Source organism: Mastigoproctus giganteus, chromosome 3 (genome assembly GCF_048544385.1).
Source record: "Mastigoproctus giganteus isolate SK-2022 chromosome 3, ASM4854438v1, whole genome shotgun sequence".
Taxonomy (NCBI): Eukaryota; Metazoa; Arthropoda; class Arachnida; order Uropygi; family Thelyphonidae; genus Mastigoproctus; species Mastigoproctus giganteus.
Genome location: NC_143577.1, coordinates 47,144,995 through 47,160,662, shown reverse-complemented (window position 1 = coordinate 47,160,662; position 15,668 = coordinate 47,144,995). Strand labels below are relative to the sequence as shown.

The 15,668-nt window shown below is 37.4% G+C and overlaps 1 protein-coding gene across 1 annotated transcript in view; it reads right to left on the bottom strand.

The window, feature by feature from the left end:
• Nucleotides 1-15,668, bottom strand: part of LOC150087933 (anoctamin-4-like) — a 452,209-nt gene that overhangs the window by 77,302 nt on the left and 359,239 nt on the right. Inside the window, exons 16-17 of the mRNA XM_090369274.1 lie at nucleotides 9,549-9,713; nucleotides 1,616-1,652 (exon numbers count right to left, since the gene is read on the bottom strand). Of these exons, the coding sequence (XP_090225400.1) occupies nucleotides 1,616-1,652; nucleotides 9,549-9,713 (202 nt within the window). The remainder of the gene's footprint in view (nucleotides 1-1,615; nucleotides 1,653-9,548; nucleotides 9,714-15,668) is intronic.

Sequence of the window (15,668 nt, the reverse complement as noted above, 5' to 3'; positions counted from 1 at the left end):
CTGCTCCTGCCTCCCCGTGGCGGGGCCGCAAACGGCACAAAAGTTGATCTGCCAAGAGCCAAAAGGAGCAAATATGGAGCACAATGTGTTTCTACCTCTAGAGCAGACAAGCTCTCGGCCAGAAAATGATACTCATTTTGACATCTCACAACCCAAGAGGTTGAAAACAAATTCAACGACAACAGAGTTTCATGCATTTCTAAATTTGCACTCACTTTCAGACCAACCTCTCAGCAAGTTATCTCCTTTTCTAATCCAGAAAAACCTAGAGAGTATTGCTGGATCTCCTAAGTCTGTAAAGAGACTGAAATCCGGACACCGACTTTTAGAAACAGCAAACCGTAGACATTCAGAGAAACTTCTATAACTCACAAATTTTGCTGGGATACCAGTAAGTGTTATCTCCCTATAAAGCACTAAATAGATTTGCTCCTTTGATTTGTTATGATGCTGCAACCATCTCCTCCACCGCCTGTTCTCCTGCACACTTTGAACCTTACAGCCTCCCGTAGATTCTGTAGTACCCCCTCCGCCTGAGATTAGCAGTTATAACCAAAACTGCTACCACAGAAATACGAGAATTTTTTTTTTTTTTTTTTTAGTTTCAATAATACGCGAAACGAAGCTCATACATACCTCGAATGTTATTTCTGTAAATTGCATGCATTCTCTAGTCGATTTAATGACAAAAAAATTGGGAATTTCGTGATAAATAGGATACTACCCTTTCCCGAGACCGACTAATTCGACCGCGGTGTGAAAAAATTTGAATGAAATACTGGCCACTACTCAGCGATGCCTTCATGGATAGCGCAATGGTTATGATCATCGTCGTTCCACATTGCATGAGGCGCCTCCGTAGCCAGGTGGGCAGGAGCAGCAGTGCGTAGCACACGCTTTTCTTGATTAGACCGGGGTTCTAGCCGGTGACCACCAAATACGGAGGATGCGGAAAGGTCAGGGAATGACCACCGCATATCCGCGGAGCAATATGGCCTTAGTTGCTAATGCTCCTAAAAACCAAACAAACATTGCATGATAAAAGCCTGTGCTCGAATCCCTTTAATGATGCAAACCTTTATCACACGGTGTGGAAGAACGATATCATGACTACCGCTCTACGTACAAGAGCATCACTGAGTAGTAGTATTTCATTGAGCGCTTTGTGGTTACTGCAATAGACTTTCTCATCTCACTTTCTGATTTTTACTGCAGATGAGATGAGAATATTGTAAACGGTAAAGGCTAAGTGTAGCCGTTTCGAATTTTGTTTACTGATATATCAATGAATAAATTCTATAAACAAGTTTTCTATTTCTTTTACGATAATTATTACAAAAACTCTTGTAACAGGCTTCGTGACAGTATTTGTGGCAGTATGGCATTATTATTACTTCATATTTCACCTAAGAGCTAGACGAACAACAACCAAGAGAGACGCTGTTGTCGATAAGATGTGCATAATTTTTTTTACAGAAGATGAGCATAAATAAATGAAAAATGAATGAAAATTATGATTTAATTTAGAAAATACAGATGGAATAAATTGAGTGTGTTATAACTAATCCCAATAGTTTTAGATAGTAATATCAAAGTTTAATGGTTTGTAACTTACCAATATTAGTCAGTTTGGTCACTAGCGTCCTATACACCTGAAAGTAAGAAAGAATCCAGGATGCTAAATTTGAATTAATACGATGAATATGAGAAAATAAATCTACGCTAAACGATTTATGCCGTTACACAATTTTTTTCTTTAATAGACAGAACTTCACGTGTACTTTGTTTAAGGAAATAAGTAACTAAATTTAGTTTCAGAAAATAGTGTTTAAAACAGCATATATGCCAACTGCAGTAGCACATGTCATATGCACTTTTGTCCAAAGTATCCGGACACCTCTAGGATTTAGGAAAATATGCACTATACTTGCCATCCATGTATCGGGAATAGAAATAAAAGCAGCTGTGATCACGCTAAAAGTAAGCAGATCAATAAAAATACAGTAGATGAGTCGCGGCATTGAACTTAGCTACTTCCTACGAGGAGTCATCCATATGATGCATAGTGGCATAGTGGCATAGTATTTAGGTTCAGGCGCCACCGGTGGTTTCCCACATCTGCGCCATATGTACTCTGTGATGTAATGCAGAACTACTGCACAGCCAGAAAAAAAAAGTGTAATGTCTGGTTAATGTAGTATTGTGCTTTGTTCTGTTGTTGTGTCTGGCTGCTTGGCCGCGGGGCCCCTACTGGGACTCCACGTTGCCCGCCACAACCACTGGGAGGTGAGCCAGGCTGCCCATTATACTCTGGCTGCCTCTGCCAGGGTTGCCTGAGCTACCTGACAGAAGCCATAAAAGAAAAAAAAAAATAATAATAAAAAAAAAGAAAAAAAGAAAATTATAATAAAATAAAGAAAATAAAAATAAATAAAATAAAAAATCATAAATAAAATCATAAATAAAATAAAAAAAAAAATAAAAATAAAATAAAAAAAAAATAAAAATAAAATAAAAAAATGAAGAGTGAAAAAAAAAAAAAAAGTTGAGGCTGTAAAAAAAAAAAAAAAAAAAAATATATATATATATATATATAAAAAAAATAAATAAAAATAAATAAAATAAAAAGATAAGAGAGCATATGGGGGGAGTAAGAGGAGAAGAAGAGGTCAAATGTGGGGAACAGTAGTTGGAGTGGACCAAAGAGGGAAGGCAGTCCACTCTAAGGAAGAGGATGGAGAAGGGAGTTGGAAATTACAGGAGCAGGTGCTCCTGTGAGTATCCTGCACCCAGGGTAAATTGCATTATCCTATCCCAGTAAGGGATCGCGTGGGTGACACGTTATTCTGTTCTGCCCTGAGTTCCGCAAGTCTTGCTCTTCTACAATTGAAAACAGCCTGGGCGTAGCGTGTTAAGGCTAGGTATGTGGCCTCTTCTTGGAGTAAAGTTGACTCCTGATTGCGGGGGTTTCCTTGAATCTCTGTGAGAAATTGAAGTCTGGCGTTGTCGTAAGTGATCCATATGATGCAATGTTAGCAATCAATCTGTTCGTATTATTGCAATAAAACTGTAGTATCCCATATCAGCAATCACTGGCTTACTGGCTACGGAGGCGCCAAATAGGAGGCTCCCACCTGGCTACGGAGGCGCCAAATAGGCGCCTCCGTAGCCAGGTGGGAAGGAGCAGCAGTGCGTAGCACACACTTCTTGATTAGACCGGGGTTCGAGCCCGTCATCACCAAATACGGAGGATGCGGAAAGGTCAGGGAATGACCAACGCATATCCCGAATCGATATGGCCTTAGTTGCTAATGCTCCTAAAAACCGAAATAACTAAGTAACTAATTGACCAAATGGAAACGTCATGGTGATACTACAGCGGGAAAACGTTCGAAGAGTCTCCAGAAATTAATAAGAGGCCGGATGGCGCTCAGAATATAGTATGTAGATCCTGTCAGTCCTCGAATACTGCCAACCTGGAGTTTAGGGTGGCCACAGGAATTGAAATTGGCACAAGGACAATACCTACGAACTTCATCGCATCGGATTTTATGGAAGAGTTGCAGCACGCAATACACAACATCCGCTTTTGGTGCACTTTCAATCGTAATTGGTTCCTGGAACGTTGGAAAGCTGTGTTATGGAGTGACTAATCACGGTACAGTACAGTATATATTTTCCCGATCTAATGGTCATGTTTGGGTCCAGCTGATGCCCAAAGAATGTTGTGTATCTCAACCGTGAAGGTTGGCGGAGGTGTTACTGGAATTGTTTCTCGCTGTTTGGACTTGAACAATTGGTGCTCGTTTCTGGAACAACAAATTTTGACAACAATCATTGAAATCCTGGACAGTTCAGCTCTTTCTACAATGTTTTAGCAGTATGAGGAGGATCCTTTCCTATTTAAACATGCACCATGTCATATTGCACAGACTGTAGTAAGCTTTTCATTCAAGGCTGTAATTAACGATGTAAGGTAGGCCCCCCCACCCCACGAATTCCGAGATCTTTCTCTTTAATGCATGTAGACTGGTTGCGAGCACGTACATGTCGTGCGTACTTTTGACACAGTGCTCATTTCGGGGACTGAACGATGCTTATCCAGTCATTTATCCAGTCATTTTGTTCGGAGATGGTGAAATTTTCTTTGATCGTTGAATGAATGTTCTGTTTATTCCGGGACGGCCACATGTGGTTAGACTAGTCGACAAGATAGGAAACACAAGAACATTACTGTATTTAGCGGTCATAAGAGCGCGAACCAAAGTCATCTCAAACGTCTGTATTACTGTACTATCGAATAACCACTTGGAACCCGTAAACAGACAGACCGATCATATATATATATACACACATGCACTTTGTTATTTCTGTCGCTGTCATAAGTATATACATATTTAGGTGTGGAATAAGTTTATTGCTTGTTTAGTCTGGTTTTATAAGTACTAGACAGGAACTGGTAGGAATTAGGGATCCTCAACTAGCGACCAAGTACATTTTAATGTGTGTCCTGCCAATTGCAATGTATGCCTCGCAAATCTGGTCTTCAGCTCCAGATTCACATTATAAGTCCGTCCTTGGGATCGAGTACTGGTTCTTGCGATGGCTTAACAGAGTTGCTGGCCACCCTTTTACTATCTCAAGGGCCATTCTCTACTCAAACCTTAACATCACACCCTGGATGCAGCGGACAATTAACAGGAACATACACACTCTCGCACAAATGCTCACAGGCAGAGTAGATGCTCCAGTCCTGGATAATATTCTAGTTAAACCGCGTGCCACTGCTAGACGTTGCGGAGAACTAAATAATCCACTGCGTTCAGTCCTGAACAATCTTAGTAGCCTGCAAAGATTCTTCCCATCAAATGCAGCGAAAATATTTAACTCACTACACATAGATGCCGAAAAACTGTGTGAGGATGCAACATACCGGAAAGAGATCTTCCAGGATTCGTACAGACTTACCGAAATATGAATCGGCTGCAAAGTACCAAAGAATTGTGAAGAAAATTGAAGCCTTCTGCTTTAGGAACAATAATAATTTGTTGACTGGAAAAATATACCTTCTGTAACAGTTATGTAAATATGTAAATTATAGATGGAATTATTAGTGAATTGTAAGTATATGAGTTGTATAATGTATGTACAGAATCATTAATGTGTAAATACCGTACATATTAAACATAGAATGTGTATATAATATTTCGGGACGAGACTACGTGTTCAGTATATGTAACCCACTGCACGTAGTATCTCGTATCCTGATATGTACTTAGCACCCTCCTGGCACTTTGCCGTCCCGGGGTGGTTTCCTTACGGAAATAAACGGATAATAATAATAATAATAGTATTTTTGGCGCTCATTCAAAATATTCATATTTGCCGTTTATATTCGTATATACTACAGTTCATGAATAGTTAACATTTAAATATGAAAGAACTTTTATAATAGAAAACAGGACTTAAACTATTTATTTTTCTGAGTCCACTTCTCTGTTTATCATCCCTTGAATTCAAACTGCGTTTAGAGGAATTTATATTAAAATGCGAATAGTGAAAATCAGACATAACGCATTTATTATTAAAGAACTAATCGCCAGTATAACTGGCGATTCTTGTTCTCAGTGGCGAATGTATTATTGTATGCAAAGTGTCCACAGAGTAAAATGTTCTGATATGTGCACGAATACGCAAACAGGATTCTGAAGGTAAACAGTTTTCCATGCCATAAATAAATTGCAGTATAACAACAGCAACTGGAAACACGACTTATTTTATAATGCTTAAAAATCTAGGTTGTGTGAGTTAAATTTATCTATTTATTTATTTTATACTGTATATATGCATAGCACACTGGAGGTTGTACTATCTATTCGTTTTCTTTGGTTCGGAGTAATCAACGTACCACTGGGTTTGTTAAGGGAAAGTCTTGTCTGACAAATTTGATTGGTTATTATGATGTGGTCACAAAGGAACTGGATGCAAAAAATAATTTTGATATCATATACTTGGATTTCAGGAAAGCTTTTGACACTGTTGCGCATGGAAGACTACTGTACAAATTGGAGCAGAATGGTATTAAGGGTAAGTTGCTACAATGGATAAAAGGATGGTTAAGTGGGAGAAGACAGCGGGTGGTAATCAATGGGTGCTGCTCTTCGTGGACTAATGTTATTAGTGGAGTCCCACAGGGTTCGGTGTTGGGTCCACTGTTGTTTTGTATATTTATCAATGATATTGATGAAGGTATATCAGGCTTAATGTCGAAGTTTGCAGATGACACGAAGGTTGGCAGGGTTGTTAATGACAGTAATGGCAGTGTGCTACTGCAACAGGATCTAGATAATTTGGGCAGATGGGCTAAGAAGTGGCAACTGAAGTTCAACCTTGACAAATGCAAAGTACTGCATATCGGTAGAAGTAACCCATGAGAAACGTACCAACTGTACCAACACTTACATTATACAACTCATATACTTAAGGTGGTAGAAAATGAAAAAGACCTGGGAGTAATTGTGCAGTCAGATATGAAGTTTTCTGAGCAATGTAGACAGGCTGCTAGGGCAGGTCATGGGGTTTTGTCAATGATATATAGGAATTTTGCTAGCAGGGAAAAGGAGGTGATTGTCCCTCTGTATAAGGCAATGGTCAGGCCACGTCTTGAGTACTGCGTACAGGTCTGGAGGCCTCATTTTAGGAAGGATGTAGATTTGCTTGAGCGTGTACAGAGAAGAGCAACACGATTGGTGAGGGGAATGAAGGGATCCTCTTACCAAGAGAGGCTTAAGTTCTGCAAATTGCAGTGGCTGGAGACTAGGCACCTGCGCGGTGATCTGATTGAGGAATATAAGGCCTTGAATGGGTTGAGCACGCTGAATTCTGATGGGATCCTCCCACTTGTTCAGAATACGAACCTACGGGGACATAAGTTCAAATTAAGAAAGGATAGATGTAGAATAGATGTGCGGAAATTTGCCTTTAGCCAGCGGGTGGTTAATTGCTGGAACAAACTTCCATCTGTCGTTGTGGAAGTTGATAGGTTAAATAAATTTAAGGAGGAACTGGACAGGCATTTGGAGGGTATGGTGTGATTTTTTTTTTTTTTTTTTTTGGCTGATGCTGCATAAGCTCCTACACTTGCTTTCTTGCATCAAGTGCCACTACTACTACTACTACACTGCATTCGAAAAATAGACCGAATCAAGTTTGCCCAAAATGAGCGTTAATTGTCCGTCCTCTCCCTGCTGCTGAGTGACCTTTCACATAGTAGCACGGAATAGTTTTATAAAAAAATGCTCCGTAACCACTATCCTCTTTCCCCTTTTCCACTTCTCATATACCACAGCCAGTTAGGACATCAGGTTTTCAAAACTAGTTTGTCTGAGCCTTTTGTCTTTTCATCTTGTTTTGAATTCATTGATGAACCTAAAAGAATAATGTGCATTTTTTCTTGGAGAATTGTTTTTAAAGCTGTAAATTCCTCATTACATAATTTTTTTAAATTATAATTTTTTTTTAATTTAATTTCCCGTCAGTAGCATTTATAAACTGGCAAATTTCGATTATAATAATAGATCATTTGAGTTATACTTATTTGTTATTCTGATCAGTGATTGCCGACTCAAGATTCGGTAAGTAGGCTTTCCATTTATTTTGACATACTTTTGCAGAGTGTATGAAAGAATGATTGGTTGCATGAATTCACGACTTTTTTATATGTTCTGTACATCGCCCTTCCAAAATTGTCTGACAGATAATGTCATTACAGGTTGAAATTGAGATTTGACAGACTACAATCTCCTGGTTGCTTAGAAGTTGGAACTTTTGCGAGCATGCAGTAAAAGACGAAACACTCATGCTGAACGAACGAATCAGTCTGCTATCCAGAACTATCTGCTGTGACTCACAAAAATTTTATCGACCAGATCGATGCACAGCCTACAACTCTAGGTAAGCCTTTCGTTACTTATTCTTTATAGAACACTGACGAAAATTTCTGTATTAAGCACTGATAAACCTCTTCTTGAACCACTTAAGTGATCAGAAAAATCACTGTCAGAATAATTAGAAAATAAGAAAACGAGAAAGGCGGAGAAATAGTATACTACAAGGTATAAGAGGAGTCATAATATATGGTTTATGATGATTAAATCTACATTTCCAAATTTAAATCAGCTGCTTGGCTTTATCTTAACACCATATTGCAATGCACTGAGAAAAACAGTTATTATTCTTATGTATATACAGGGTGTTCATTTTAAAAGTAAATCCAAAAAGATCAAAGGAAAATACAATTTATTATCAGAATAATAAACAAATAATAGTTTATTAACAATGCTGGAAGTGCCTTCCGTTGTTAGCAATACATAATTCCACTCTTTTGATCATGTTGCGAGCGAAGAGTTTGTGTCGGAGGTAAAAGTTTGTTCAAAAAATATGGGCCCAGCTACCCTTCTTCGAGATATGACACATCAAACACCGATTTTTTGAGGCATGTAAGGGGGTTGCAGAAAAAATATGAGGATTTTCAGCGCTTCATATTCTCCAGTTTGACTTTTGACGTGGCCACTAAGGTGAAACAACGCTACATCAGTAAAATAAAGTTTATCCAAAATTTTAATACCGTTACAGCCAAGTGCACTTTTAAACCAATGATAATACCGTAATCTTTTGACATTATCCTGAAATCGAAGTTCATGCAGACTGTGGATTCACTATGGAAAACGTTTTTGGTATTTCTTACAGCGAAATGAGCTGGACCAATTAATATCCTCTTTTGAATACAGAGTTTCCTTAGAGATTTGTTTAAAGATTGCAGAATTGTTTGTTTAATGTCGTCTAAAGTGCCACGTGTAAGATTATCCCTTCTTTCATGGTCCTTATTTCCAACTGATCCACATTCCCAAAAAAACTTCTTTATTATCTACATTTCAGCTTTGCATGGACGGTTTGTGTAAGGAATTATTTATAAACTTTTTGTTGATATTTATTGTAATACTTCGCTTCCGACTAAGATAGGCCTGACGTAGCCCAGTGGTCAGGAGCGAGAGTGCATAGCACGCGTTCCTTGAGTGGACCGGGGTTCAAGCCCGTGACTACTAAATACGATAAATATTTGTATTGACGATTTATTGTAAACTCTACTGACTTGGTTGTCGTGCCGGAGTATAAACAGAAAATTTATTTTAAATTTATTTCACTAAAAAAAAAAAAAAAATACATTGCTCGATGGTGTACGGCATGACGCATATGTCGCGAGCGACTCCAAACACGAATTGTGACAAACTGAAAACTTGTAATGAAAACTGTCACTTCCTCCAGTTATGCAACATCCTTTACTAGCGCCCTACACAGTTTCACCAACGATTGTAACTTGGTAGCGTTGTACTTAGTACAAATAACGTTGGTTTACTTTTAAAAAACGCCCCTTATAATCTATGAAGAATTACCGGTATGCATTTAATCAGCAAGACATTTATTGTGCTGCCCCGTTGTCTTTGATGTTTATGTTTTACTTTATCAAAAGCAGTAAAAAGAAAACTAACCCTATCCATGATTATGATGACGATGAGGTTCAAAATTGATGCTGTAATGGACGTTGCTATTTTTGCATTGGGACTCCACAGAGGGTCATCACTCGCGATTAGCAGAGTTACAACAATGATCCGATACACAATCATTCCAAAGACTGCAGACATGAGGAGGCTTAGCTGAAAAAAGATGAAATGCTTATTTTAGTGAAACCATATATGAATTTATAAGATTATAAATATAGTGAAACAGAAAAAATTTAAATAAACAGAGAGATTCAGAAAGGATTAATATTTTTTCTTACACATTTTGTAAGAACTTAAATTTACGGTGTTATTTCTCATTTTGTGTGAATCTCTTTTCTTCAGAGCTTATTCAGATTAATATAGGCCTACTTCAAGCAAATACCGAAATGACGTAAAGACGTAATAAAAAGTCAGAATAATATTCGGCATGTGGTTCTCACATAACGGATTTACTTAGCTGTAATAAAACTCTTTAGAAAAGTATACTTTTAGATAAACAGTATTAGTATTGTATACATTAGTATTAATATCGGCCATGGGCCATCCAGTGCAAGGAAGCTAGGCTTCTATTGCTAGTGCAATAGAAGGAAAAAAAAAAAAAAAAACTATTCCGGATTCAGCGTCATTTAATACCGTGAAGTTTCACTCCCATTAATACCGTGAAGTTCCACTTCACTATCTCCTCATAGAGCCGTATAAATTCCAATCAGCTCAAATTCCTCATATCAAAACCCTTAATTAGTTACTGAGCTCTATAGCCACATATTTGAAAATGTGACTACAGACTCTGTCGGTTTCAGTTTGTACCTGTTAATAAGAAAAAGATTTTTAATTCTTAGCTTTCTTCGTATTAATAAAGGCAAACAGAGAATGATACTGCAATGTGCCAGCTTGTATATGTTTTGGCTCAATTTATTTTCATATATAGATAATTTAGGAGGTCGGCTAGAATTAAGAGCGCAAATGTGAAAGGTGATCCTGGCGGTTGACCCTGGAATGTTATGGAAGTAGAAAGATGGAAATGCGATTTCGATTGTATACGACAATTTAGTATGTTCCAGTTGTTCTGGGTGCGGGATCTGTGCAAAAAAAAAAAAAAAAAAATTTAAAAAAAAAACACATACAGATGATAACAACAGAATACACGCTACTCATAACGCCAAACACTAACTTTTTTAGGCTCGCTATACAGAGTTTCTGTACGAGCACAGTGGTCTCAGAAAGTTTTTAAATTCGGTACAGTGGGATCAACTGACGATGTTATCCACAGTAAATTCTAAGTGGGAAGCATTCAAGGAATTAATCGTGGATGCTACTAAATGTTTCATGCCTATTAAGAAATATTGTTCAAGGTTTAGGCCTAAATGGTTATCTAATGAACTAATGACACTCGTAACGGGGAAGAAAAATGCATGGGATGCATATAAATTATCAAGCGACTCAGAAGCCTATGACAGACATAAGCTAGTCTGTAATCAGGTCATAAAGGAGGTTAGGCAGACGAAGGCAGATTACGAGAAATCCTTGGCAAAAGATGCTAAGAAAAACAGCAAAGATTTCTTTACTTATATAAACTCTAAAAGGAAGGGGATGAATCTGATTGGTCCACTTGACATCGATGGTTAGACTGTTGACGATCCTGCTCAGATAGCAAACAAACTGAATGAGTATTTTGCATCTACATTCACACATGAGGAATTAAGGTTTGAAAATGGCAGAAGATTATTAAATTGTAGCAGGATACTTAATGATTTTGTAATAACTGAGAGCAAAGTGGAGGAGAAATTGTTGAAGTTAAACATAAGAAAAGCACCTGGGGTGGATGGGATCTATCCAGTTATATTAAAGGAGGCGGCAAAGCAACTAAGCAAACCCTTAGCCATAATTATGAGAGCATCCTTGGACTCGGGGGAGGTTCCCACGGACTGGAGATGTGCAAATGTATCCCCAATTCACAAAGGGGAATGGAAGGGTGACACGAGTAATTACAGACCAGTTAGTTTAACTTCTGTTCCGGGTAAAATAATGGAGTCACTGGTTAAAGATGCATTACAGGATCATCTAGACAAGACTGCAGCAATAATTCAGACACAACATGGGTTTGTTAAGGGAAAGTCTTGTCTGACAAATTTTATAGGATATTATGATGTGGTTACAAAGGAACTGGATGCAAAAAATAATTTTGTTATCATATATTTGGATTTCAGGAAAGCTTTTGACACTGTTGCGCATGAAAGACTATTGTACTAATTGCAGCAGAATGGTATTAAGGGTAAGTTGCTACAATGGATAAAAGGATGGTTAAGTGGGAGAAGACAGAGGGTGGTAATCAATGGGTGCTGCTCTTCGTGGACTAATGTTATTAGTGAAGTCCCACAGGGTTCGGTTTTGGGTCCACTGTTGTTTTGTATATTTATCAATGATATTGATGAAGATATATCAGGCTTAATTTCGAAGTTTGCAGATGATACAAAGGTTGGCAGGGTTGTTAATGACAGTAATGGCAGTGCTACTGCAACAGGATCTAGATAATTTGGGCAGATGGGCTAAGAAGTGGCAACTGAAGTTTAACCTTGACAAATGCAAAGTACTGCATATCGGTAGAAGTAACCCCAGAGAAACGTACCAATTGTGTGGTACTACACTTAAGGTGGTAGAAAACGAAAAAGACTTGGGAGTAATTGTGCAGCCAGATATGAAGTTTTCTGAGCAATGCAGACAGGCTGCCAGGGCAGGTCATGGAGTTTTGTCAATGATATATAGGAATTTTGCTAGTAGGGAAAAGGAAGTGATTGTCCCTCTGTATAAGGCAATAGTCAGGCCACGCCTTGAATACTGCGTACAGGTCTGGAGGCCTCATTTTAGGAAGGATGTAGATTTACTTGAGCGTGTTCAGAGAAGGGCAACAAGATTGGTGAGGGAATGAAGGGATCCTCTTACCAAGAGAGGCTTAAGTTCTGCAAATTGCTGTGGCTGCAGACTAGGCACCTGTGCGGTGATCTGATTGAGGTGTATAAGGCCTTGAATGGGTCGAGTACGCTGAATTCTGATGGGATCCTTCCACTTGTTCAGATTAAGAACCTAAGGGAGCATAAATTCAAATTAAGAAAAGACAGATGTAGAATAGATGTACGGAAATTTGCCTTTAGCCAGCGGGTGGTTAATTGCTGGAACAAACTTCCATCTGTCGTTGTGGAAGTTTATAGGTTAAATAAATTTAAGGATGAACTGGACAGGCATTTGGAGGGAATGGTGTGATTTTTTTTTTTTTTTTTTGGCTGATGCTGCATAAGCTCATACACTTGCTTTCTTGCATCACATGCCACTACTACTGTTACTACTACTACTACTACAAAGGTGGAGATGGGCATTAGCCTAGAGCTACCTCGATACCGAGATACACACACGTATTTACACCCTTAGGATAGATATATTTGAGAATGTATATAAATCAATTGTATATTTATCTTGGGATGTACATAAAATGTGTGTGTTTGTGTGTAAATGAATGAATGAAATGTGCATAACTGCTGTACAACAAAAATGCAAATGTTCAACTTACTATCTACTGTAATTTTTAGGAAATTTATATGTGACTCTTAATATATTTTTTGAAGTGTGCTGTTTTAATTCGTTTTACAACCTTCTTTTTCATCTTGTTATTTATAATGATCGCTAATGTGCCACATTTTTGAAACCTATAGTATTATACGTCATGAAACGCGTAGATCTCTACAATAGTGATGGCTAGTGAGTAATTCGATTCAGTGACCGGAGTAAATTATTTAATGATTAGAGTATTTAAATTTGAATTTTTTTTTTTTTTTTTTTTTTTTTTTGTTTTGAAACTGTCCAAAATGTCAGTGTCATTCGGATATTCAGGTTCTGTGATCATGTGAACAGAGACAGGGAAAATTTAAGTAAAAATGTGGATAACGCACTTCCGCGAAACAACAAATGATTATTTGTCGGGGTAAAAGAAAATCACTTTTATAATCCTCGAACGGAGCCGCTTACAGTTGATTCACGAAGGTGTCCAACCAACCTACGACCCGCCCGGAAAGTGAACTAAAACAGCATTTTAAATCTTGTTAATTATCAAAAACATTTTCTAATTAAATGTTTTGTTCAGTAAATGTAATTGTGTATTGTACTTAATAAAAGTTTCGAATATTTTCAATTTTACTTTTACAAGCAACAAGATATGGAAAATGTAACACACTAAAGAAATCTAACTTTGAATTTTTTTGAATATGGCCCCTGTACGGGAAATGTTTGGACATCACTGCTCTAGAAGGTGAACCCGGGCCCATTGGGAATACACCTTGATCTGCTCACTGCAGGTCAGCGTGACTTCTCCATATGTGGGACGGGTGGTTGGATAGTTTTTATTAGGTACCACTAAGTTGTAGAACAGTAATCCCTTCAGCTCTCTTAATTCGCGCAGCAGCACTAATTGCCTGAAGGCCAGAAATGCGAACAGTGCGTACCGAGTTAATTCTCTCTTAATCCGTTCGCTAAATGAAAATTTTCTCGCTCAACGGAAACTATTTTAAATGTAACTTCCAAGGGGAAGTCAAAATAATTCGCTATAAAAGGACTTCGTTAAACAGAGGCCCGACAAAAAAAGCACTGATAATAATAACTCGTTGTGAAGATATTCACAATATGAGATATAATTAAAACGATGCAATTAAACTACCTTGGTTGTAGAAATGAAGCATTACTCATGCATAAGTAAACTCCTGCATATTCTGAGGCATTTAGCCAAGAAATATCTTTTATATTAATCAGAATGACCTTGAGCTGTAAACGTTGATCTAGTGCGGAGAATCGATACTGTGGGATGCGCTTCCTCCTGGGGCACACTTGGTTTTTTTGGGGGAGAAGAGCGCATGTTTTGTTTTTTCATTAAGCATTTTTTTAAACAAAATGTGGACAAGCCATCCCACTAATCCAGGTACTAGGGTTTTTATTTATTTATTTCTATTATTCGTTTTTTTTTTTTTTTTTTGAGATTAAATGTATTGAAGTATGTATTAATTTATAAAAGCATGTATTTTCATAGCTAAATTTTAGGTAAAATCTGTTGATCTGCACTGGAACTTGGTGCTCGGGGGGTGCGTGAAATTTATTAAAAATATTAAGGTATAAAAGTTTGAGAACCTCCTCTGTTCTAGTGGAATAACCGTTTTTTTTTTTTTTTTTTTTGGTGGGAAGTTAGCAGCGTGACTTATCTGTGAATTAACGTGCTTGATTAATTTACTGTTTGTTAATGTGACTTTCACAGATTTTTTTTTTTTTTTTTTTTTTGCTGTTCGTTGTAATATAAAATTGTATCTTCTTTGTAAGTTTTGTACATAATTTGTAAATAATTGTGTGTACAAATAAATGGAAAAATGGAAATGTCCGTTGTAATATAGTTAATAACACTTATCCAACTTTAATGTTATTGTTAACAGGCTCCAGGCTGCTTTCGGCTGAAGTACTGTACTTCTGATATGCATTTATATACGGAAAGCATATACGTGATAAACATATCTCTTTAAGGTATGTTTATCACGTATATTTTATCACGTATATTTCTTGTCGTACATTATATATGCTTGAGATCTCATGGTTACGCTACATACAGATGGCTTTGACCTCCGCCCAACTAGGACAGGTTATTGTCACAATATAATTGTTACTGCCGTTAGGACTCTCGCATTTGTGTGTAATAGGATGTGGGACTCTATTATGCAGAAACCTGTTAGCTCAATATTTTCAATATGGGCATTGTTCTCTGTTATCTTGTTTTCAAAACGGTATTATGGGTCTTAGTATATATTTCTGTGCATAATTAAAAGTTTCAGCATTCCGTTCTGGCCATTTTATATCCCACTTTCTAAACAAAATGAACCTTTTTTTTTTTTTTTTTTTTTTCTAGTGCTTTGTTACTTTTCATAAAATAAAATTTTCCACATTATCATTTCGACTTTACGATTCGCAGATCCATTTTACTACAAATTTCAGCTGATAATCATTTATCCTTTTTTTTTTTTTTTTCCCTTCCGTGTTATGCTTGATTTTTCACAAAGTCATGCCTAACTCAAAATTTTTAAAAGT